Source organism: Phyllobates terribilis, unplaced genomic scaffold (genome assembly GCF_046119375.1).
Source record: "Phyllobates terribilis strain yellow unplaced genomic scaffold, ASM4611937v1 Scaffold_3__8_contigs__length_932513732, whole genome shotgun sequence".
Classification (NCBI taxonomy): domain Eukaryota; kingdom Metazoa; phylum Chordata; class Amphibia; order Anura; family Dendrobatidae; genus Phyllobates; species Phyllobates terribilis.
The window spans coordinates 360,777,099-360,802,587 of record NW_027362763.1 but is presented as its reverse complement, the minus strand read 5'-3'; the positions used below and the strand labels follow the sequence as shown (position 1 = coordinate 360,802,587).

General features: G+C 41.9%; 1 protein-coding gene across 2 annotated transcripts in view; it reads left to right on the top strand.

Annotated features, from left to right (window-relative positions):
* The window catches only part of CLCN2 (chloride voltage-gated channel 2), a 258,540-nt gene that overhangs the window by 84,029 nt on the left and 149,022 nt on the right, over positions 1-25,489 (top strand). For both annotated transcript variants that reach the window (XM_073675347.1, XM_073675346.1), the window contains exons 2-9: positions 6,708-6,864; positions 9,924-10,055; positions 15,357-15,485; positions 16,266-16,399; positions 17,834-17,911; positions 20,479-20,557; positions 20,961-21,086; positions 24,659-24,743. In XM_073675347.1, the coding sequence (XP_073531448.1) occupies positions 6,708-6,864; positions 9,924-10,055; positions 15,357-15,485; positions 16,266-16,399; positions 17,834-17,911; positions 20,479-20,557; positions 20,961-21,086; positions 24,659-24,743 (920 nt within the window). The remainder of the gene's footprint in view (positions 1-6,707; positions 6,865-9,923; positions 10,056-15,356; positions 15,486-16,265; positions 16,400-17,833; positions 17,912-20,478; positions 20,558-20,960; positions 21,087-24,658; positions 24,744-25,489) is intronic.

The following is a 25,489-nucleotide window of genomic DNA, read 5'->3' as shown; positions in this document are numbered from 1 at the left end:
TGCTCCCAGATTAGATGGGATTAGATCAGTGTGAACAGGTGAAAAGGTGTCCATAATCATGTGTAAAAGAGGCTACTAGATGGAAAATAGTAAAGTATTCAAAACTGTCTTATCACACAACCTATCAGCGACCATACACATAATTTCACACCGACACTTTTCTAAACAAGAAGATTTCAGAGCAGTATTGATCTTTCAGAATCCCTAACAATTGGGCCATAAGCTATATTATTACCAGTACAATGAGTACTGTCTGTTTCTTCTTCATAAACCCTCTTATTGAAATATGGATTGATGAAAGGTGCTGATCGGGACTACGCTGTTGAGCAGTTTTTTCACATTGCATGTAATTCCCATGCGGATGTGTCTGGGTCAGGGTCAGCCTTCACCGAGTCGGGGGCGTAATGGTGGCCAACGGCCACGGTGGTCTCGTCGGCCGGCAAGCCGTCCTCAGCAAAGTAAAAATGGGACAGTTGTGGAAGGGATGCGCGGGATCAGCCCCGCCTCAATAAGCAATGTCCAGACCTCAGGTGCAACAGGAAAAAAACCTCACTTTTACTGGACCAGATGATGATGATGATTGATTCCAGCTATCCACAGTTATTCATTACACTGAACCAACATTCCCTCATGGTGTGATGAATCCATCTCTCCCCGGCAATGTGTGGCAGCTCTCCTCACTCCCGCTGCATATAGCGCTATACGTGCACTAAGGCTATGTGCCCACGTTGCGGACCTGAAGCATATTTTTTACGCTTCTCCCTGGCGGGAAAATCGCATGCGGATATTACATGCGGTTTTCCCGGCAGGTAGAAGCGTTTGTGAGGCGTCTTTGCATGCATTTCCGCATGCGGGTTATCAAGCACTTCTCCAAGCATCACTTGGAAAAGTGCTTGACAACTTGTTCAGAATGGTAAAAAATAAAAAAATAAACTTTATACTCACCTTCTGATGCATTCTCTGCCCCGTCCGGAGGCTTGAGCGGCTCACGCTGTTGTGTGCAGGACCTGCGGTGACGTCATTGAGTCATGTGGTGGGTCACATGACTCAATGACGTGGCAGGTCCTTCAGACAACAGCGCGACGGAGGGAAAACATCAGAAGATAAGTATAAACTTTATTTTATTCTTTTTTTTCCTTTTTCTTTGGTACCCAGGTCTGGATGAGAGTCTCCTCTCCTCCAGACCTGGGTACCATCCGCACATTGATTCCGCTGCACTTCCGCAAAATTAATGAACATGCTGCGGATTTTTGACCGCAGCATATACGCTGCGGAAAAATCCGCAGCATGGGCATTGACATTGCGGAATGCCATTGGGGACCATGGGGTGCGGATATACATGCGTTTTTCAAGCGTTTACGCTGCGGAAATTCCGCAGCATATACGCTTGAAAAACGCTACGTGGGCACACAGCCAAAGGGTATGTGCACTTGTGTACAGAAATTTCTGCACCATTTCTACATGTTTTGGCAGGAAAACTCATCCTCAAAAACCTGCAGTTTTGGTGCGTTTTAGAAGCATTTTTGCATGATTTTTTTTTACTGCGTTTCAAGACACAAATTAAGCTATTTAAAAAGGGTGTTTCCATTCAGAACGGTGGAACGCAAATATAGTATATTATTGTTTTTTTTATAGTTTTTCATTTTAAACTTCTTAACAAATGTCAGGCAGTTGGTTCACAAAAAGATGTTTCTGGGACCTGAAATATATCTATATATCTATCTTCACAAAAAACCAAGCAATGTGAACTGAGGTCTAAGATGGTACACATGCAAGAAATAGGAGCATGTTCACACTAGCAAAAAGAAGCAATACCTACAGAAGACAAAAAATATATCTCATACCCTACCATCATTATATATAAATGTAAAGCAAAGTTGCATATTAAATATAGGGTACTTAGTGAACTATTTTTGATCAAAAAAAGTATACAAGCCGTCCCACCAGCGACAAGGTGACCCTAAATTGGGACGGTCCTACACTGTCTATATTAAAAACCTTACTGTATATCAAAGTTGAAGTAATGCATATAAAAGGGTAGACAAATAGAACCGGGTCCCAATATCAGACCACCTAAGCCCGTGGTAAGCTACATATATACTAACCAGCTCAACAAAGGGGATGCCACACCCTTAATTTGCACAGAATGCAAACAAGACAAAAAAACAAGCAATGTGAACTGAGGTCTAAGATGGTACACATGCAAGAAATAGGAGCATGTTCACACTAGCAAAAAGAAGCAAAACCTACAAAAGACAGAAAATATATCTCATACCCTACCATCATTGTATATAAATGTAAAGCAAAGTTGCATATTAACTATAGGGTACTTTGTGAAGTATTTTTGATCAAAAAAAGTATACAAGCCGTCCCACCAGCGACAAGGTGACCCTAAATTGGGACGGTACCTACACTGTCTATATTAAAAACCTTACTGTATATCAAAGTTGAAGTAATGCATATAAAAGGGTAGACAAATAGGACCGGGTCCCAACTTTGCTTTACATTTATATATAATGATGGTAGGGTATGAGATATATCTAGCTTCACGTCAGGTTTCTCATTGACTTTGCTGGCATCAGGTTTTGCTAATAAGTCCACGCAGAAAAAACGCAGCAGAAACCTATCAAAAATGCAACGTGTGCACATGGCCTAAAACTTCTCCTCTCAGCCTGGACCTTGGCATCCACGGCACCTCAGGCTTACAGGAAAGTACCTCAGCTCTCTTCCCACCGCTGACAGCTAAGGATCCTCCATACACATCCCTCATCTGATCCCTAACTGATGTCGTCTGGCACTTGGGCACTTCTTGACCCGCGCAGGACACTATGTTCCATGCAGCTGCACAGATATCGCTGTTGTCCCGACAGCGACCCCAGCGAAGGCACTGGCTGGCCTCCTTGATCTCCAGCAATCCCCAATCCTAGAGTAACAGGATTACTTCTCCTGGGCTCAGTAGTTCTCCTGCAGTGGCTGCTACCCACCAGACTTCACAATAGCCCTTACACTAATTGCATGTGTGTGTAAAAATGGCTGAAGAGCTGGATCCTCGCACCATCAGAGTTCACAGACATTTGTGACGCCTGTCTTTGCAGGGCGCCATAGATGTGTAATAATTGTATATGAAAATTCTGGTTAGAATACAATCCCGTAGATTAGCTATGTAAACTCTCAGGCTGACGGGCTTTACCGCTGTCATGTTTTTCCAGGATGCCTATTTTGCTGAAAGCAAACAAAAAATGTAGCTATCCGCAGTGTACAATTGTTAGTGCTGCCTTCTCTGCTGTTAGGATGGGCCTAAGGCTTCTTCCACAATATTAGTAGGACCACTGACATGATTGTTTGTGTGCCTGAGAGGTTTGTTATGATGGTGTGAACATTATTACATTATTCCTTGGATGCCTGGTGGTTAACAAAAAAAATGTGGATGTTATGGTAAGGGGACCACAAACTGGAGAGGGTATCTGTGCAATAGCCACATGTGGGCCCCTTTGCTCCTGGCTAGAACCTCTCATGGTCCTCAGACAGTAGTCATGTTGGCTCCAGTAGGAGTCTGGTCTGTCGATATAGTTTTGTCTTGACCCACACAGACTGCATATTGCAGACCTACAGGAGTCTTTCTGAATGAAGCTATGTAGTGAGCACCATGGCCATTTCTTGGGTAGCACTGCACTATGTACAGCCAAATCCTATGGTTGATAGTGGTTTCTTGACCTTCCCTGAGCCTTCATTCCTTCTGTGCTGGGGAAGCTTTACTTCCAATGGAGGGGTTATTATAATGAAGCCTCCCAACCAAGTGAAAGGGGTCTGGGTGATCCTCAGTCACTGGGGGTTATGTTTATAGCAATGTTCACATGGCTATTACCAATTATGTAAGATGGCTGTAAATTTCCAGGTTCTGAAAGATCCATATCTGGGTACATCAAGAAATCCTACATTACTGACACGTTGAGGTGATAACTGTGGTACGAGATAGGCACCAGCTATAAACTTAATGTGTTATCACCACGTCGTTAATGTTTATAACTGTATTAATGGACTTCTAATGACCCTGTATGTTAATAATAAGCAGGGGGACATTCCCACCACTGCGATTATATTTATTACCTCCTCTGATATGGTCCCTGGCATAAGTACATTTCAGGTAATGTCGATGTCCCAGGTTTACAGATTGGACTTTTGAGCGCCCTGTCTACCATACGTCAGACCGCGAGGCATCTCATGTAAGTAAAATACGGTCCTTGTATTAAAAAAAAAAGAGTGCAATAAACATTCAATACGCTTTTTATTCCAGTACTTGCTGCCTGAGTTTCATTTCCAACCAGTGACTGAGAGCCTCTTGTGTTAACTTGCGATCATTCACAGGGTTGTAGACCTGTTTTCAGCCACTTGACGTGGACAATATAATTTCCATTCACTGACAGCGACTAGACATCTTGGTAACTGTGAAATTGAAACACAGAGGATACTGGAAACTTACATGGTGGCTCAGTGGTTAGGACTTGGACTTAGAAGAGTGTTTAGGCCTTGCAGCGCTGGGGTCCTGGGTTCAAATCCCACCAAGGACAACATCTGCAAGGAGTTTGTATGTTCTCCCCGTGTTTGCGTGGGTTTTTTCTGGTTTCCTCCCATACTCTGAAGACATATTGATAGGGAATGTAGATTGTGAGCCCCAATGGGGACAGTGATGACTTTATCTGTAAAATGCTGCAGAATATGTCCTTATTATGGAAGTATAATAATCTCTTTTTACATAAAGTAATATTAGTCCAATTGTTACTATAATAAAGGGCAAAACCTCCAATTGCATTTGTCTAGCAACCCTTCACAAAAATAAGAGTTGTTAGATATTATAAGAAAGAAAATCTAAGAATTAAAATAATATAATAAGAAATAGTTTTAATTAGTGCCATATGTCATATTAACAGTTGAGACATGGACTTATAAAATGCTTAACTGAAAACTGATCATACATAGCATTTCCAGTGCATTCGGAATTTTCGATGCTGCTTCATTGCCCATAAGCTACCACTGGGGGGCGCTGTTTGTCAGCTGACACTTGTTTTACTTTTCCTATCATTGGGACTTGCTAAAGAATGAAAGGCCTTGTATTATTTTTCAGACTGCTCATAAACCAGAGCAAAAAAACTATTCTACAGATGTTTTGATATTTTTGCCATTTTTTTACACACCTGATACAATGTATTTGTAACTTTCTTTTTATGTTATAGTAGGAAGAACGAGCATTGATGTTTTTGTTTTCCCCCTAAAGAAAACACCCACAGTAGATTGTGAGACTTTCAGTGTGTAGAAATAAAGGATTGCTCCTTCACATGTCGAAGTGTGAATGAGGCACAGAAACAGAGGAAGTCGGGGGTCTGCAGTTAATTGTAGTATGTGATAGTGGGAGGTAGAATATTCCCCATAACTAAGAGAACAAATGGAATAGTTATAACAAAAGTATATTACTTAAAAAATAATCTTTATTGTCACAATATTAATTATTGTAAAAAAGTGAAGGAAATTAGAACTTACCAGAAGCATAGGAGAGTTCAGTATTCTGAGGCAGCAGATCACCAGAAATGGTTAACCCCTTAATGACCGGGCCACATTTTTTAAATCTGACCAGTGTCACTTTATGTAATAATAACTCTGAAACGCTTCAACACATCCCATTGATTTTGAGATTGTTTTTTTGTGACACATTATACTTTATGATGGTGGCAAATTTAGATTCATATGTTTTGTGTTTATTTTTAAGAATGTCAGAAATGTGACAAAAATGTCAAAAAATTAGCAATTTTCAAACTTTGAATGATTATCGCTTTAATTCAGATAGTCAGACCACACAAAAACATTACTAAATAACGTTTCCCTCATGTCTGCCTTACATCAGCACCATCTGTAAAGTGTCGTTTTATTTTGTTAACATTTTAGAAGGTTTAAACAAGTAGCAGTAATTTTTCATTTTTTTCAAGGAAATTTCCAAAACTTATTTTTTTAGAGACCTAATCAGTTTTGAAATGACTTTGAGGGTCCTATATAATGGCATAATAACATTTTAAAAACAGCGCCCCTCAACGTATTCAAAATGGCTTTCAGGTAGTTTATTAACCCTTCAGGTTTTTTTCAGGAATTATTGCAAAGTGACATGACAGGAATGAAAAAATGTATTTTTACCACCTTAATGTTTCTGAACAAGCCACTATAACTGGAAGACTTTAAGGCCGTTATTTGGCTATGAAATGCCATGGCAAACATCAGGACCACACGATCAAGATCTCACAGTGCCAGTAGGGTTAAAGAGGGAGCCCCCACACTCTGTTATCCATCTAGATGCTGTAGTCACTATTGCCAGCAGTATTTAAGGGGTTAAACGGTCAGGGTCGGTGCCAACACTGATCGTGGCTGATGCAGCAGGGTGTCAGCTATAGTGTACAGCTGGTAGCTGCTGGATTGTGACCCAGAGGATGCTAGTCTCTTATATCGCAGGTCAGTTCTAAGTCGTATTGGCGGTCATTAAGGGGTTTAATAAAAGGTAAAATGCTATGGCTACCGAACCTATGTTGTTTGTGTCACAATACCTAACCTGACAAGGGTGAGCCGAAAAGCACCTTTTACCATCCGAGTAATTCTACTGTCCCAATGCCTGGTACACTCTGATTTCCTATAAAGTATACATTGCTGATCATTCTGTCTTTTCCTAGATGTATGGACGCTACACCCAGGACCTTGGAGTCTATGCCAAAGAGGAAGCTGCACGAATTCGGAAAGAGAGAGAACATCGCAAACTAGGCAGAGAGGAACCGCACCGGGTGGCAGAGCTGCGGGAATATGATGAGAGTCGCTGTGCCAAGTGTAGAAGTAAGTGTGTATGTAAAGTGTTTGTGCCTTGGTCATAGGCAGTCCATATTTCTTCTGGGTATGAGACCAGTTTTTGCTCTTATTTTATTCTCACTGTACTTCTGAGTGAGCAGGTTTTTGGATTTTTTTAAAATCCACTCTACTGTTCCAGAGATGTGGGCCTTTTTATTTAGTGCTAGCTATTATGGTCTTTACCAAGGAGGTGTGTCTCTCAGAATTCTCCATGGGATGTCTTTAGACTGCTCCACATATTTATCCTGTGAGCAATGAGCTCTTGATAAAGGCCATAAAAAGTAGCACCAAATAAAAAGGCCCATATCTCTGGAACCATATGGCGGATTTTAAAAACCCTAGAATACTCTGTGAGCAGTGAGAATAAAATAAGGACAATAATTGGCCACTTTTGACCCGGTGACAGGTTCTCTTTAAAAGAGAACTCCAATAGAAATGCCAGACTACTGTCAATGTACCCCCTATAGCAGGGAGGCCACATGAGTAGTATGGTTGACTTCAAAGGGCCACTTGTAATTGTAAGGGCTCATGCAGACATTCGTGCAACATAATATGAGCACGGACTGCAATGCACAGACTGGTCAGGGGCTATAAGACAGCTTTCCCTGGGTAGTAGGGCTAAGAGAGCTTTCCCTGGGTAGTTGGACTAAGAGAGCTTTCCCTGGGTAGTTGGGCTAAGAGAGCTTTCCCTGGGTAGTTGGGCTAAGAGAGCTTTCCCTGGGTAGTTGGGCTAAGAGAGCTTTCCCTGGGTAGTTGGGCTAAGAGAGCTTTCCCTGGGTAGTTGGGCTAAGAGAGCTTTCCCTGGGTAGTTGGGCTAAGAGAGCTTTCCCTGGGTAGTTGGGCTAAGAGAGCTTTCCCTGGGTAGATGGGCTAAGGGCCCTGTCTCTGGGTAGTAGGGCTAAGGGCGCTGTCCCTAGGTAGTAGGGCTAAGAGAGCTGTCTCTGGGTGGTAGGGCTAAGGGCACTATCCCTGAGTAGTAGGGCTAAGAGCACTGTGCCTGGGTAGTAGGGCTAAGAGAGCTATTCCAAGGTAGTAGAGCTAAGAGAGCTGTCTCTGGGTAGTAGGGCTAAGGGCCCTGTCCCTGGGTAGTAGGTCTAAGAGAGCTGTCTTTGGGTAGTAGGGCTAAGAGCGCTGTCCCTGGGTAGTAGGGCTAAGAGCGCTGTCCCTGGGTAGTAGGGCTAAGAGCGCTGTCCCTGGGTAGTAGGGCTAAGAGCGCTGTCCCTGGGTAGTAGGGCTAAGAGTGCTGTCCCTGGGTAGTAGGGCTAAGAGAGCTGTCCCTGGGTAGTAGGGCTAAGGGACCTTTCTCTGGGTAATAGGGCTGAGGGTGCTGTCCCTGGGTAGTAGGGCTAAGAGAGCTTTCTCTGGGTAGTAGGGCTAAGGGCGCTGTCCCTTGGTAGTAGGGCTAAGAGCATTGTCCCTGGCTAGTAGGGCTAAGAGAGCTTTCTCTGGGTAGTAGGGCTAAGAGAGCTGTCCCAGGGTAGTAGGGCTAAGAGAGCTGTCCCTGGGTAGTAGGGCTAAGGGCGCTGTCCCTTGGTAGTAGGGCTAAGAGCATTGTCCCTGGCTAGTAGGGCTAAGAGAGCTTTCTCTGGGTAGCAAGGCTAAGGGAGCTGGGTCTCCCGGGGGGGTCCAAGTGATCCTTTAGTATTTAATTATTTTCAATTCAACCCATGAGGAAACTTACAATTATGATATAAGCCTGCAAGCGATAGTTGAGCTCTTGATATTGAAAGTACCTGTATTTTACCTATTTTGTTTTAATTTGATTGAAATAAAGTTTGTTTATTTTTATAGAAAAATATTTAGATTTGAGAGTCCTCAGTGGTTGATACCTTTTAATGGCTAACTGCAAAGATGGTAACAAGTTGCAAGCTTTTGAGACTACTCGGGTCTCTTCATCAGGCATAGTATTACACAAAATCTGAAGAGTCCCATATTTATACACAATAGGACTCTGAAATAATGCAAAAAAAATTTTCTTGGATATCATCCTAAAAACCTGGATTTATTTAGTTTTAGTTTTTTGTTGAGGTAATACTTTGACTTGGAAGTTGTGACTCATAATGGTCCTTTTTGAATATATCAGTAGATATTAGATAAGCTTTAGTGACCTCTGAGCTAAAGAGCCACAGCATAATTGTTATAGATGGAGCCTACCGTCACAACATTTTTGTGCAACTAAGTGTTATTCAAAAAGCGTTTAAAAAACAGTTTTCTGGTCCTTTGTACACCAATCTTATTTCAGAATCTGCTGGAGTAAAGTGTGCCAAATTCATTAAGAAAGTTGTGTCTCTTAATGAATTTGGCATATCTTTCACTGCCCGTGCCTAAGAGTCAGGATGTTCTTCAGTCGTGGACTTGAGCTCATAGTTACATAGTATGGTTGAAAGTAGACACATGTTCATCATGTTCAACCTAGGGAACATATACAGTATAGGTAATGGGTATAGGTACAACCATACAGCTTGATCCAGCCTGCCCTTAAGAGTCCGAGTCCTGATTAACTGGATCAACATTCAGGACAAGAATTTGTTCAGTTACACCTGCTATAATTTACACGATGTTTGTGGAGTACATGATAGAGAATCTGTAGCGCTGCCCCCAGACCACACTGCTCACACTAAGCTCCATCCACTTTAAAAAACCCACAAAATGTTGCAAAATTTTTGCTCAACTATGCATTGCGCAAAAATTGGGGACTCTTCTACTCCAGATTTCTTGTGAAAATTGCTTAATGAATTCCCAATCTAGCTTTGATTAAGAATACCCCATACTTTTGTGCCTATAGCCCCTACTTGTACCCTGTATAGTCTTGTCGTTCTTTGTATCATGTCGTACCAGTCATACCATCACTTCTACTGCGTTTGTTTAGCATGTTATACATAGCTGTGATAAATGGCTCTTCTGTATTGGGATTTCATTGTGGCTTGTCTCATGTCTCTCCATGTGAGGCCGCTTTGCTGTATCTAACTTGTCATGTGCACCGATGTTCATATCAACCATGTGTCTTCAGTGATATCATTTAATTCTTTGGTCTTTGCCTTTTTTAGTCTGCTGCGTACACTCCCAGCGGATTATACTGTCTCGTATTGGAGAGGACTGGATTTTCCTTATTTTGCTGGGTTTATTGATGGCTCTGGTGAGCTGGGTCATGGATTTCACAATTGCAGTGTGTTTACAAGGTGAGAAAGACATGAATGAATATATACGGATATTTTTTCATGTACCACAGGTTACGTGCACATTTTCGAAAGTGAGATCATTAACTAAGAAATAAAAAAACACCCTATTTTGAAAATTCATGTTCTCATCAAACTACCTTTTGATCCTAAAGAATAATCTTTTACATTTTGTAGGCCTCATTTGTATATCTATGGTCATCTGTTGTTTTTTCCTTTGGCATGCTATAGTGAAATGGCAGAATCGATCCCACCGATTACTATAGGATCATTTCCAAACATCCAGCATATCAGTTGTTGCACCAGTCTAATCCTACAGCCAAAAACACTGTATTCAGTGCTTTTTTATTCTGTCTATAGGCACATGACCGGTGCACGGTACTGATATGAAAACCCAGCCCCAGGCCTCATTCACACATGTGTGCCCATTTTGCACCTGCAAAAAAATGAGTTTTTTTCATCTGTTTGATTGTCTGTTTTTTATCCTTTTGTGTTCCGTGTGTCCATTTTTACCATATTTTTGTCAAATACGTTAAAATATAGATGCAAGTCCAAAAAGAGGTTTCACAAGCAATCAGTACATCAAAAACGAACACATATGCTGTTCGATATTGTTGGCGGACCCATTCATAGGCAAGTTTGATCTGCAGTTAGGACCAACTTAGCGCATGTCCATTTATGATTCACAGACAAATCAAGTATCGCACCCCCTGACAAAGCTGTTGTCGCAGCGGTACGCGTAGGGCTTTATCGACTAGCAGACTTCATGGACTAAGTTATCACTATATTTTGAAGATTCTTTGTGTGAGACCTTGATGTTTTATTTTTGCAGTGTCACACCTCTTATATTATTCTTTCTTAAGGGATTCACTTTGTTTAAGGAGACAGTTATTTCAGTATGTTATTCACTGTATACAGTTATATGAAAAAGTTTGGGCACCCCTATTAATCTTAAGCTTAATGTTTTATAAAAATTGGTGTTTTTGCAACAGCTATTTCAGTTTGATATATATAATAACTGTTGGACACAGTAATGTTTCTGCCTTGAAATGAGGTTTATTATACTAACAGAAAATGTGCAATTTGCATTCAAACAAAATTTGACAGGTGCATAAGTATGGGCACCCTTATCATTTTCTTGTTTTAAATACTCCTACCTACTTTTTACTGACTTACTAAAGCACTTTTTTTGGTTTTGTAACCTCATTGAGCTTTGAACTTCATAGCCAGGTGTATGCAATCATGAGAAAAGCTACTTAAAGTGGCCACTTGCAAGTTGTTCTCCTGTTTGAATCTCCTCTGAAGAGTGGCATCATGGGCTCCTCAAAAGAACTGTCAAATGATCTGAAAACAAAGATTATTCAACATAGTTGTTCAGGGAAAGGATACAAAAAGCTGTCACAGCGATTTAACCTGTCAGTTTCCACTGTGAGGAACATAATAAGGAAATGGAAGAACACAGGGACAGTTCTTGTTAAGGCCAGAAGTGGCAGGCCAAGAAAAACATCAGAAAGGCAGAGAAGAAGAATGGTGAGATCAGTCAAGGACAATCCTCAGACCACCTCCAGAGAGCAGCAGCATCAACTTGCTGCAGATGGTGTCACTATACAACGCACTTTGCACAAGGAGAAGCTGTATGGGAGAGTGATGCGAAAGAAGCCGTTTCTACAAGCACGCCACAAACAGAGTCGGCTGATGTATGCAAAAGCACATTTGGAGAAGCCAATTTCTTTCTGGAAGAAGGTCCTGTGGACTGATGATACCAAGATTGAGTTGTTTGGTCATACAAAAAGGCGTTATGCATGGCGGCAAAAAAACACAGCATTCCAAGAAAAACACTTGCTACCCACAGTAAAATTTGGTGGAGGTTCCATCATGCTTTGGGGCTGTGTGGCCAATGCCGGCACTGGGAATCTTGTTAAAGTTGAGGGACGCATGGATTCCACTCAGTATCAGCAGATTCTTGACAATAATGTTCAAGAATCAGTGACAAAGTTGAAGTTACGCAGGGGATGGATCTTTCAGCAAGACAATGATCCAAAACACCGCTCCAAATCTACTCAGGCATTCATGCAGAGGAACAACTACAATGTTCTGGAATGGCCATCCCAGTCCCCAGACCTGAATATCATTGAACATCTGTGGGATCATTTGAAGAGGGCTGTCCATGCTCTGCGACCATCAAACTTAACTGAACTGGAATTGTTTTGTAAAGAGGAATGGTCAAAAATACCTTCATCCAGGATCCAGGAAATCATTAAAAGCTACAGGAAGCGACTAGAGGCTGTTATTTTTGCAAAAGGAGGATCCACTAAATATTAATGTCACTTTTCTGGTGAGGTGCCCATACTTATGCACCTGTCAAATTTAGTTTGAATGCAGATTGCACATTTTCTGTTAGTACAATAAACCTCATTTCAAGGCAGAAACATTACTGTGTCCAACAGTTATTACATATATCAAATAATAACTGAAATAGCTGTTGCAAAAACACCAATTTTTATAAAACATTATGCTTAAGATTAATAGGGGTGCCCAAACTTTTTCATATAACTGTATTAAGATGTGCACATTAAACTATCTTCTGGATTGATTTGTTCATATGGCAGGGAGCTTCTAAGTGGGGTCCCATACATGATTTTAGGGTTGTTTTCTGCTAGTTGTTAGGAACTGCTTTATTGTTTGTAGTTCCTTATTAATAATTCTGTATAAAATTGTAATGGCTTGTACCAGTGTGTTTTTGTCACATTTAAAGAGGTTGTCCACTACTTTTACATTAATGGCCTATCCTTAGGATAAGTCCTCAATGTCTGATCAGCCGTTATCTGACACCCGGCACCCCCGATCCGCTGCTTTCAGTGGCGGTGGCCGCCAGCCGGAAGTACTTACTTGCGGAGCTGGCCATCTACTTGTCTCCTACTCAATAGGCGGATGTGCAGTACCAAGTCCCGGCCACAACAAGTAGACGGCCAGCTCTGCAAGTAAGTACTTCTGGCTGGCGGCCACTGATGACAGCTGATCAGCGGGGGTGCTGGGTGTCGGACCCCGGCCGATCAGACATTGATGACCTATCGTAAGGATAGGTCATCAGTGAAAAATTAGTGGACAACCTCTTTAATAAAGGATTCAATATGGTCTTTTGAATGTTCACAGTCCATGTTATGTGTGTCCCATACATCTGTCTTTAAAATAATTTTTTTTACACATATTTGGCGCACTTCTCCTTTATTAGCTGTGTCTGCTTGACTTTCTGTTTTGATATTTTTATATTCGGACATGTGCATAACACAGTAGAATATAATGTGTCCATGGTAGGTTTAAGGAGTAAAATTTCTCCTTTAAAGGGGTTATCTCTTTTCAGAAAATCTTCATCCTCACCTGCTGTCTGTTATGAAAAAACCTGACTACATTTTATTCACCGTCTCTGGGTCCAGCTCTGCCTAGCCGCTGCTGCTCCCAGTGTCTGATATTACCTGCAGCGATGCAGCCAATCACTGAGCTCAGCAGCTCTGCCTGTGTAGACGGACTGCACTGCTCTTTACTCACTGATTGGCTGCAACACTATTGATGTCATATCAGACCTGCAGCCAGTATGAGACAAAGGGAGCAACAGCAGAGACACAGGGCTGGAACCGGAATGGGTGAGTAAAGCAGTGTTTGTTTGGTGGGTTTTTTTTATAACAAACTGCACCCAGTGATTAGATTTTTCTTAAAGTGGACAATCCCTTTAAGGAGAACATCAAGCCAGAATAGGAAGTCTTACTGGCCATGCAATGCTCACTGTGAAGAAAAATATGCAAATAGTCTGCTAAAAGAAGCACTCCCATCAGAGTTTTTATAATATATTGGAGTCATCATATTACATAGCACTGCGTACATGGTCGCTGCCCCCCAAAGTACAGGAAAGAGGTGAAAAAGCATTAAAAATTTAGTTTTCAAAGGTTTTTGACACTAGCACTAAAATTATGTTTTATAGTGATATATTTAGATTATTTTTTTGTTTTACTTGGCTGTTGGAATTACCCCTTGTAATATGGTTTAAAGGGAGTTTTTAAAGGGGTGTACCCATATACACCCACTGTAATTCACCTACAAATTAATGTTCCTAAATGCAAGTTTTTTGTTAATGCAACAGGTGAGGTGCAGGGAGCTGGGCCAGTGGCAGTGGTGCAGGGAGCAGGCTGGTAGCAGTGGTGCAGGGAGCTGGACCGATAGTAAGAGGGGCAGGCAGCTGGGCCGGTGGCAGTGGTGCAGGGAACAAGGCCAGTGGCAGTGGTTCAGGGAGCGGGACCCTGTGGCAGGAGTGCAGGAAGCTGGACTGATGGTAAGAGGTGCAGGGAGCTGGGCCAGTGGCAGTGGTGCAGGGAGCAGGCCGGTGGCAGTGGTGCAGGGAACAAGGCCAGTGGCAGTGGTTCAGGGAGCGGGACCCTGTGGCAGGGGTGCAGGGAGCTGGACTGATGGTAAGAGGTGCAGGGAGCTGGGCCAGTGGCAGTGGTGCAGGGAGCAGGCCGGTGGCAGTGGTGCAGGGAACAAGGCCAGTGGCAGTGGTTCAGGGAGCGGGACCCTGTGGCAGGGGTGCAGGGAGCTGGACTGATGGTAAGAGGTGCAGGGAGCTGGGCCAGTGTCAGTGGTGCAGGGAGCGGGACCCTGTGGCAGGGGTGCAGGGAGCTGGACCTGTGGTAATCTGCTAATGCGGCTTCAATATGAAAGAGATTGTATTTGCTGAGACAATCCACTCAAAGATAACTCCACCACATGCTCCTATATACAGTTTTTTGCCATCCTGATGTACTGGGTAGTCAACCACTGAGCTATATATAGTGTCATATAATAATTTTTATTTATATAGCGCCAACATATTCCGCAGCACTTTACAATTAAGTAGAGACATGTACAGACAATAAAAACAATACAATGTATCACATTGTATTACAGCGCACCCATGAGTCTCTGGGTGCGTGAAACCACATGAGTTAGTGTTTCTGTCCTCTGCTGCCCGCACTCTGTATGTCCCCTCTAACATAAGGTAGAGAAACCTAATTCTTGCAGCTTTCTGAGCTGGGTACTTTGTAGGACTGGCGAGGACGGCTGGTTGTCCACCACTGCTGTAGACGTTACTGAGGTAGGAGCCTCTACATCTGGGATCTTTCCACTCACTGGAGAAGATGAGCAGCTGTGGAAAGTCTGGTGTAATGTAACACTGGCTCTCGTCCATCAGTTTATCATCTGCATTATGTTCAGAGCCTCCTTTTATGCGTTTTTTATTTCTAACCTAGTCTTTTTTTTCCATCTTTTTATTCACAGCTCACAAATGGATGTACGGTGGCTTAGAGAGCAATGTTTTTCTGCAGTACTTGGCCTGGGTCACGTATCCCGTTGTCCTCATCACTTTCTCTGCCGGATTCACACAAATTCTGGCTCCTCAGGCTGTGGGTATGTGCAAACACCTCATGTGTACCCTGGTGTCACATTATACAAGATTACCACTGACGTATTAGCAGAATTAGAGCAGAACTGTAGGTTTGATGTACAGTTTTCAACAATGTTTTTCCATCAGAGATACCATTGTATAGTGTAGTAATACAAGGACCTGACATTGTATAGCCTTTACTAATTCACCTTTTTTATATAACTTTGAAAAATTAAAGTTTTTAAAGTTGCAAATAAAGATTTCCACCCGGACAGTTGATCTGACTGTTTTTTATTTAGAGGGGATATTTTTGTCTATTGTGATAAAATAAGCAATAGTCAAAGGCACCGGTCCATTCTCCGTGCTGAGACCTTTCACCTATGGAGAGGCTGCGCTTTTCTCACTCACCCCTGCTGTGCAATCTGACATTTTCCTGCGTATATTTATAGTTCTGTTATTTTCTGACTTTGTACCTTGTCCCACCTTGCCTTTTAGGCTGGAATCACCTGCTCTTCACATACCATATTCCTTTATTGATTTATCATGTATAATATAGGATCAGAACTTCTAGCTGATCACCAGACTACAGAGATACCTCACTTTATGCTCACAGGTCAAGGTTATCAAATAAGAAGCCACTGGAGATCTTAAATGTCTTAGTCAGGTGGATGGACGACACAAACTTTTTTTTCCTTTACAGATACTGTCCAAGAGTTTGGCTATGTAGAAAGCGGCGTGTTCTTCTTGCCATCGCTAGTATTGATCAGTGTAGTCTCTGATCATTATTATTTGATGTCTCGCAGGCTCTGGAATACCAGAGATGAAGACTATTCTACGTGGGGTGGTGCTCAAGGAATATCTAACACTTAAGACATTTATTGCAAAAGTCATTGGACTGACATGTGCCCTTGGAAGTGGAATGCCATTAGGAAAAGAAGTGAGTTTGGAATTTTCTGAAGTTAATTAGACGAGTCTCTACCTTTGTACTATAAAAGCTGGACTTATTTTTTTTGCATATAGAGGGATTATGAGTAGGGTATGTGGACTGGTTTACACAGGATAGCCACAGGATATTGTGGGGACTGGGGACAATAAAAAAAAAATAGGGCCCGCACACCTTTAGTTTAAAATTAGTGTAAAGGTGCGCAAACACGCTATGCAGCCAGTATACAAACATATACATAGATTTTGCGTCAGCACACTGCGATTAATGAATACATGAACTGGTACCAATATTGCTGTAAACATTAAAAATGAAAGGTACTTAGTCAGCATTTTTCGATCAAGAAATGACAAAAGCCATCCAACCTCAACAAGGCATACCTTAATAATCAGCACCCGGATGCACCCATCTTTCCCAGAAAGGTAAGCCTGGGTCCTATCTCTTCCCCAGCTCACATGAGGACTGTTTGGGCACATTGAGAGGTGACTCGTTTTTTATGTGTATTCCAATATGGAATTTATACATTTATTGATCGCAGCGCTGACGCACAGTGTATAATGATGGTGGACCGTGATGTTGTTACTCCATGTGGCATTGCCACTCTGATAAATGAAGTATATATAGGTACCTGACCTAGCAGTTATGCCAAGCACTAGACTAAAATGTACATACGTTTTTTGTGACCGAGAAAAGATATGGAAAGTCTGTGCTATAAGTGACCCATATGCAATAAATAAATGTTGTCAGATTCCTCTAATGTTGGCACGATGCCTGCCCAGTCTGTTTTCTCTAGGGGCTCCTTCACTGTCCCCTGATAGCAGAGCTCAGGGAACATGCTGGACATGTTGGAGGATAACATGGCTACTGCTCCCTCGAGGAGATAAGGCTGTCAGTGTGTCCTGAAGAGCTGGGTCCTCGGCTGAGATCGGGATCTGTGTATATTAAGAGGCATTCTTCTTGTATCCATTAAGTACATTATCCGTTAATGCATGCCGAGAAAATAGTTGTAAAAAGTTTTTTTTTAAGGAATCATTAAAGTGGAAATGATTTCTACATGGGAGCCGGCCTCTTTATGAAATTAAATCTGTATATAAATGCTTGTCATGGAGGCTTATATTCACGACAGATGATGTGTAGTGAATGATAAGGCTTCATCTCCAGTGACAGCGGGCTGATGTCACGACATGCTCATTGTTAAGTGTACAGTGAGCAGGGACCAGCGGGCCGTACACATGGCAGATAAATGGAGCTGCTAATACCAACACATGGAGCGCAAATGAATCAATAGGATTACCTGCGATAGTCATGCAAAACGGCATTTATGTGAAGCAAATCTGTTTCCGTCAGCTTCTGCCAGCGCAGCACTGCAGTCACATTATGTATCAGTGAATGAATGGAAGCTGACATTTCTCCTTCTCGCCTCCTCAGGGCCCATTTGTGCATGTTGCCAGTATGTGCGCTGCTCTGCTCAGCAAGTTCATGTCTCTCTTTGGAGGAATATACGAGGTGAGTACATAAGGTGATTCTCCCTGGTGGCTTTTTTCGACTCTTGTGAAAGAGTGTGGCTGTCTCTGGTGCATTATGACCGCCCTGCTGAAAATGAGGAGGCAGACACGGGCTATTACTTATAGTGTGGCACTGTGCCGTATGGTATGACAGTCCTATTACCTGCCTGGCACAGACCTTCACCTGTTGTGGAACTGGAAGAAATGATACAGAATTCCATATTATTATAGTATGGAATAACCTGGACTACACAGCAGTTCTAACTTCCATTTTATGAGACATGATTAGTAGTACAGTGCAAAAACTGCATAAATAACCCTATTTACAGTATGTGCTCACATACATAGTAACATAGTAACATAGTTTTTAAGGTTGAAGGAAGACTAAGTCCATCTAGTTCAACCCATAGCCTAACATGTTGATCCAGAGGAAGGCAAAAAAAACCCATGTGGCAAACACTAAGCTCCACATTGGGGAAAAAAATTCCTTCCTGACTCCACATACGGCAATCAGACTAGTTCCCTGGATAAATGCCCTATCAAGGAATCTAGTATATATAACCTGTAATACTATGCTTTTCAAGAACGGCATCCATGCCCTTCTTAAATTTTAATAGTAAATCACTCATTACAACATCATGTGGCAGAGAGTTCCATAGTCTCACTGCTCTTACAGTAAAGAATCCCCGTCTGTGATTATGATTAAACCTTCTTTCCTCCAGACGTAGAAGATGCCCCCTTGTCCCCGTCTCTGGCCTCAGAGTAAAAAGATCAGTAGAAAGGTCTTTGTACTGGCCCCTCATATACTTGTACATAGTAATAAGATCACCCCTAAGCCTTCTTTTTTCCACACTAAATAACCCCAAGTGTAATAACCTGTCTTGGTATTGCAGATCCCCCAGTCCTCTAATAACCTTGGTCGCTCTTCTCTGCACCCGCTCTAGTTCAGCTATGTCTTTCTTATACACCGGAGACCAGAACTGTACACAGTATTCTAAGTGTGGTCTCACTAATGACTTGTATAGAGGTAAAATTTTGTTCTCCTCATGAGCATCTATGCCTCTTTTAATGCATCCCATTATTTTATTTGCCTTTGCAGCAGCTGCCTGACACTGGCCACTAAACGTGAGCTTGTCGTCCACCAATACACCCAGGTCTTTTTCAGTTACATTTTTGCCCAGTGTTTTACAATTAAGCATATAATTATACATTTTATTTCCTCTGCCCAAGTGCATTACCTTACATTTATCCCCATTAAAGCTCACTTGCCATTTCTCAGCCCAAGCTTCTAGTTTACATAGATCCTCCTGTAATATAAAATTGTCCTCCTCTGTATTGATTACCCTGCAGAGTTTAGTGTCATCTGCAGATATTGAGATACTACTCTGTAGGCCCCCTACAAGGTCATTAATATATATGTTAAAAAGAAGGGGGCCCAATACTGACCCCTGTGGTACCCCACTGTTAACTGAGACCCAGTCTGAGTGTTTTCCATTAATAACCACCCTTTGTTTCCTATCACTGAGCCAATTCTTAACCCACATACATATATTTTCCCCTATCCCCATTGTTCTCATTTTATGTATCAACCTTTTGTGTGGTACCGTATCAAAAGCTTTTGAAAAGTCCATATACACAACATCCACTGCATTTCCTTGGTCCAGTCCAGAACTTGCCTCCTCATAAAAGCTGATCAGATTAGTTTGACAGGAACGGTCCCTCGTAAACTCATACAACAGTGTCGTTGTCACACGCATTGACAAACCATTGGGATTCATTTGCCAAAGATACAAGTTGTCATTATTGGGAATGTTGGCATCTCATGGAACTCTGTCTTATTTTATCTCTTGCAGTTCACACAATGCAGCCTCACAGAAAGACTTATTGCAGCAGCATTAACACCTGCATAGAAGGCTACTTTATCAGCAGGGCATCCTGCCATGTCTTTATAAGTGTATTTTTTTCCATAAAAGACATTGATCACTCATTAACAATATATGTGATAAATGTCTGATAACAGAGGCATGCTGATTACACTCTGCTCTGTGGGACAGAGGTTGCCGAGTACAGCACTGATCTGGCTCCTTCAGTCTTATAGACAACCGTGGAGCAGGACGATCACTAGATTGAGGGTCCAAATCCCTCATTCCTCTTCACTGCAGTCAGGATTACATGAAGCCCGGTACAGCACTACAAGTGCTGCTCAATTCAGTGTTAGAGACTGATGAAGATGGCGTAGTCCAGCCCTTGGCTATCTCCATCACGGCGAGGAGGAATAGGGTATCCAGACCCGGTTCTTGTGATCGTTGTAGCCCCAGCAATTAGGCATTTATCATCTGTATACATTACGACTTAGTTGTGTGTCTTTGCATTTGGAGGTTTGACATTGAGGATCGTATGACAGCCCGCTGTATATACTTACTAAATTAACTTAAAAAAAAGTAAAAATAAAAGTACATAGACTATATACATTTTGCTGGCCCTGTTCCTGTGATTAGCAGATTGATACAGTCTGATATTGCTGATGGTAATAACCGTGATACTAATAATAATATTTCTTGCTTGTAGAATGAGTCACGTAACATCGAGATGCTGGCAGCAGCTTGTGCTGTTGGAGTTGGATGCTGTTTTGCTGCCCCTATTGGAGGTAAGAGGGTTGAGTGACTCATGAGGATCTGGGGGAAGAGACAAGGCGTGGGAAAGGCTCTGGAAGAAAATGTAAATGATTTGTGGGTGGAAGGATCCAGCAGTTAAAAGGGAGGGCTGCTCAAAGCATGTGTGTGACATTTACCTAATTCTATAGTTATGTAACGAAAACAATACCAAATATGTTGCCAGCCTTGAGGTTTACTGTAAGCTCATTTTCACTTATCTAGTTGGCTTGTAGAAAGGCGTCCTTAGCACTAGGATGTAAGTGTAGGATTGTTAATGGACATAATTGAAAAAAAAATTACATTCGGTTTAGTTGTAGAAGTTCCTGATAGTTCCTTTTGTTTAGTGTCTGCTAACATTTTAGCGACTAATAGCTTTGTTCATTCTCTCCAATCTAGGGGTCCTGTTTAGCATCGAGGTCACCTCTACATTCTTTGCTGTAAGAAATTACTGGCGGGGTTTTTTTGCTGCTACCTTTAGTGCTTTCATATTTCGAGTCCTTGCTGTATGGAACAAAGATGAAGGTAAACATTGACAGTATGGAATTTGAGATTAGAGGCCTAAATCACTGAGAAAGGAATAATATGTGAAATATAAAGTGTATTATGACATTCCAAAATACCAAGTAGGTGGCAACAGCTTCTTATTACAAAAAAACTAAGAGTGATTATAACGGCTCTCATGACATGCTTTGTATGACATCGAGTTATGATCTGTGCACAATGCTGTCAGATTAAGTGCTTCTTTCACCAATGTGACGTGCACCGGCTGCCCAGACACGTGGCTCCTTGTCTGTGTTCCTCAGCAGGCAGCATAGATGGCTTCCAATGAAGCACTGCCCTGAGACTTGAAAATAGCATCACCATGTGCTTATGTGTGTCTGAATGAAGAAGGAGCCAGTTCTATAGTGTCATAGTTACTGTCACAGTAATGGGCTATTATTGGAAGTGGATCAGAGTGGAGTTGTGGTGATGTACAGTACAGACCAAAAGTTTGGATACACCTTCTCATTTAAAGATTTTTCTGTATTTTCATGACTTTGAAAATTGTACATTCACACTGAAGGCATCAAAACTATGAATTAACACATGTGGAATTATATACTTAACAAAAAAGTGTGAAACAACTGAAAATATGTCTTATATTCTAGGTTCTTCAAAGTAGCCACCTTTTGCTTTGATGACTGCTTTGCACACTCTTGGCATTCACTTGATGAGCTTCAAGAGGTAGTCACCGGAAATGGTTTTCACTTCACAGGTGTGCCCTGTCAGGTTTAATAAGTGGGATTTCTTGCCTTATAAATGGGGTTGGGACCATCAGTTGTGTTGTGCAGAAGTCAGGTGGATACACAGCTGATAGTCCTACTGAATAGATTGTTAGAATTTGTATTCTGGCAAGAAAAAAGCAGCTAAGTGAAGAAAAATGAGTGATCATCATTACTTTAAGAAATGAAGGTCAGTCAGTCCGAAAAATTGGGAAAACTTTGAAAGTGTCCCCAAGTGCAGTTGCAAAAACCATCAAGCGCTACAGAGAAACTGGCTCACATGAGGACCGCCCCAGGAAAGGAAGACCAAGAGTCACCTCTGCTTCTGAGGATAAGTTTATCCGAGCACCAGCCTCAGAAATCACAGGTTAACAGCAGCTCAGATTAGAGACCAGGTCAATGCCACACAGAGTTCTAGCAGCAGACACATCTCTTCAACAACTGTTAAGAGGAGACTTTGTGCGGCAGGCCTTCATGGTAAAATAGCTGCTAGGAAACCACTGCTAAGGAAAGGCAACAAGCAGAAGAGACTTTTTTGGGCTAAAGAACACAAGGAATGGACATTAGACCAGTGGAAATCTGTGCTTTGGTCTGATGAGTCCAAATTTGCGATCTTTGGTTCCAACCACCGTGTCTTTGTATGACGCAGAAAAGGTGAACGGATTGACTCTACATGCCTGGTTCCCATCGTGAAGCATGGAGGAGGAGGTGTGATGGTGTGGGGGTGCTTTGCTGGTGACACTGTTGGGGATTTATTCAAAATTGAAGGCATACTGAACCAGCATGGCTACCACAGCATCTTGCAGCGGCATGCTATTCCATCCGGTTTGCGTTTACTTGGACCATCATTTATTTTTCAACAGGACAATGACCCCAAACACACCTCCAGGCTGTGTAAGGGCTATTTGACCAAGAAGGAGAGTGTTGGGGTGCTATTCCAGATGACCTGGCCTCCACAGTCACCAGACCTGAACCCAATCGAAATGGTTTGGCATGAGCTGGACCGCAGAGTGAAGGCAAACGGGCCAACAAGTGCTAAGCATCTCTGGGAACTCCTTCAAGATTGTTGGAAGACCATTTCTAGTGACTAGTTCTTGAAGGTCATCAAGAGAATGCCAAAAGTGTGCAAAGCAGTCATCAAAGCAAAAAATGGCTACTTTGAAGAACCTAGAATATAAGACATATTTTCAGTTGTTTCACACTTTTTTGTTAAGTATATAATTCCACATGTGTTAATTCATAGTTTTGATGCCTTCAGTGTGAATGTACAATTTTGATAGTCAAGAAAATACAGAAAAATCTTTTAATGAGAAGGTGTGTCCAAACTTTTGGTCTATACTGTATTCCTGAAGTAGCATTAGTCAGCATTAAATTCAGATCTGACTGCAAGGTCGGCTAACACAGTGTGCTTTTTTATATGGTTTATTAAAAGTCAGCAACTAGTACAAACAATGCAACTGTGCAACATGCATCAGACGTCTAGAAGGTAAAGCATAGAGGCTACACAGAAATAGATAACAGCAAACGAGAGGCAGGGTCTCTTTTGGCAATAGAAACTGCATATATTGAGGCTGAAGATGAGTTTTGGGGTCTGGGAAGGCAAGGATCTTACCTGAATGCTGGAATGGATATCACCAAGAGGTAAACCCACCGATAAGGCTTAGGGTGTATTTACACTGAGGTTTTTTTCAGTAGTTTTTGGAACAGAAACTCTCTAGAAGCCACATGAAGTTCAAAAATCAAGTCTTTTGATTAGAGAGTTTCTACTCCAAAAACTCCTGAAAAGAAGTTCAGTGTAAACCTAGCCTTAAGATATGTGCACACTGTGTCTTTTTCAGGCGGATTCCGCCTTATAAAGCATTCAAAAGCACTCCATAAAATGAAAATAGTGTACAGTAATGTCAAAGCAATATAACTGTACACATATTCCAGCTTATGTCACTTCTTTTAACAGCTTCAGGGTTTGTAAATTCTAAAGCAGATCCAAGATGTGACATGCTCATTCTTCAGGTGGCTTCTGTATACATTGAAAGCTGCCGCAAGATCGACAGCATAGTTGCCGGCAAAGCCATCTCCGAAAACTGTCCGCCGGCACTTTCCTGAAGCAACTTCACCTGGGAAAGCTCAGCTGCTGCATCAGCATCTAAATGACACTGTGTGCACATACCCTTAGATAATAAGTTATGATGTGTGAATGGTCATTAGTCTAGTCTGTGGCACCGTGACCCAATTTTTTAGTTTAATTGGGATGTAAACCTGAAATGCCATAGTGATGTGTCAAAAGCCGCCTCTAGATAAAGGTCCTTATATTCCCAGAATAAAGAAGCCACACTTCTCTGCAGTCATTTCTAATGTTTTTATTAGAACTAAATCTATAATGGAAAGTGGACCTTTCTGTTTGTAGTGTGAATAAATGCTTTAGTATATGTGTGATGTGTGTCCTTCGGGTTACAGATGATTAGAATGAGATTTTTGCAGAGGGAGACTAAGCAAGTGAAGGAATGCTTTTTACTGTTGCTGTAAAGCATTTCCGTTGAGGAATATATCTGTTCGGCGCTATGTCGGGAGATGGCACTGCTGCTGGAATAGTTCCCATGTTCTGACCAATTGTATATCTCTAGATTTACTCTTTCTGGCGTACAGTGTTCTAATAAAACCCGAACTCCGTGTGCTTAGTGTGGGTTTTGAAATCATGTTATTAATTGCCCTGGGCAAAGGATTTCTTGGGGTGAACCCTACTGATGCGACCTCTTCTGTCACTCATTTGACCATGTTGTCTGTGCTCTTAATTTCACTGATGTTCACTCAGCTCTGTCTTGTTGCTTCTTTCAGAGACGATCACTGCATTGTTTAAAACCCGTTTTCGCCTGGATTTCCCTTTTGACCTCCAAGAACTCCCAGCATTTGCAGTAATCGGGTCGGTGTCAGACTTTGGACTAGTTATTGTAGCTACCACTTTGTCAACAAAGGTCTTTTCCTGAAGCCTCTTTTCCCTTCTGACCCATTATTCTGACCTGTCCTGTATCTAAATGTCTGAGCCTTTTTTTGTTCCTCTGGATATTTCTTGGTACAATTGTAGATTAATGGCATGTATGATCTTCTACACAAAGGTCTGATGTGGAAAGAGATTACATTTGTTCTCCTTATGTAAAACCAAGCCTACTCTGTCTGTGAGCAGCTGCATAAACAAAAGTGGTGTTGTAATTCCCATTGACCACTTTTTTGGGCAGGCTGGAATGTCATCCAATCTGATCTGGCAAACGTCCTAAATTGTCACACTTCCCACTTACTTTTCTCCACCCTTGACCAGAAGAATTTGCTCAAATGTTAAGTTGTTGTTATCCTAAATGCCAGTCTTGCAGATGTACAGGTTTGGGTATCTCATGCCAGTCTTAGGACAGCAGTGCTTGCTGTTTTAACTCTTCCTTGTCTAGTTTCTGCCATAGGCTTGAGGGCATCAACCTTCCCAAAATCACAATGTCAATAGAGAACACATGATGCAATTTTTAGAATAACATTACAGAATGAGACGACCTATTCTGTGAAACCAGATTTCTAGTGATGAGCATCACAGATCTGGTTGTTGTGGTTGTTTGGGTGTGGTTTCTCTAGAACAGCGGTCCCCAACCTTTCTTACTTTGAGAGCCACATTTAACTTTGAGA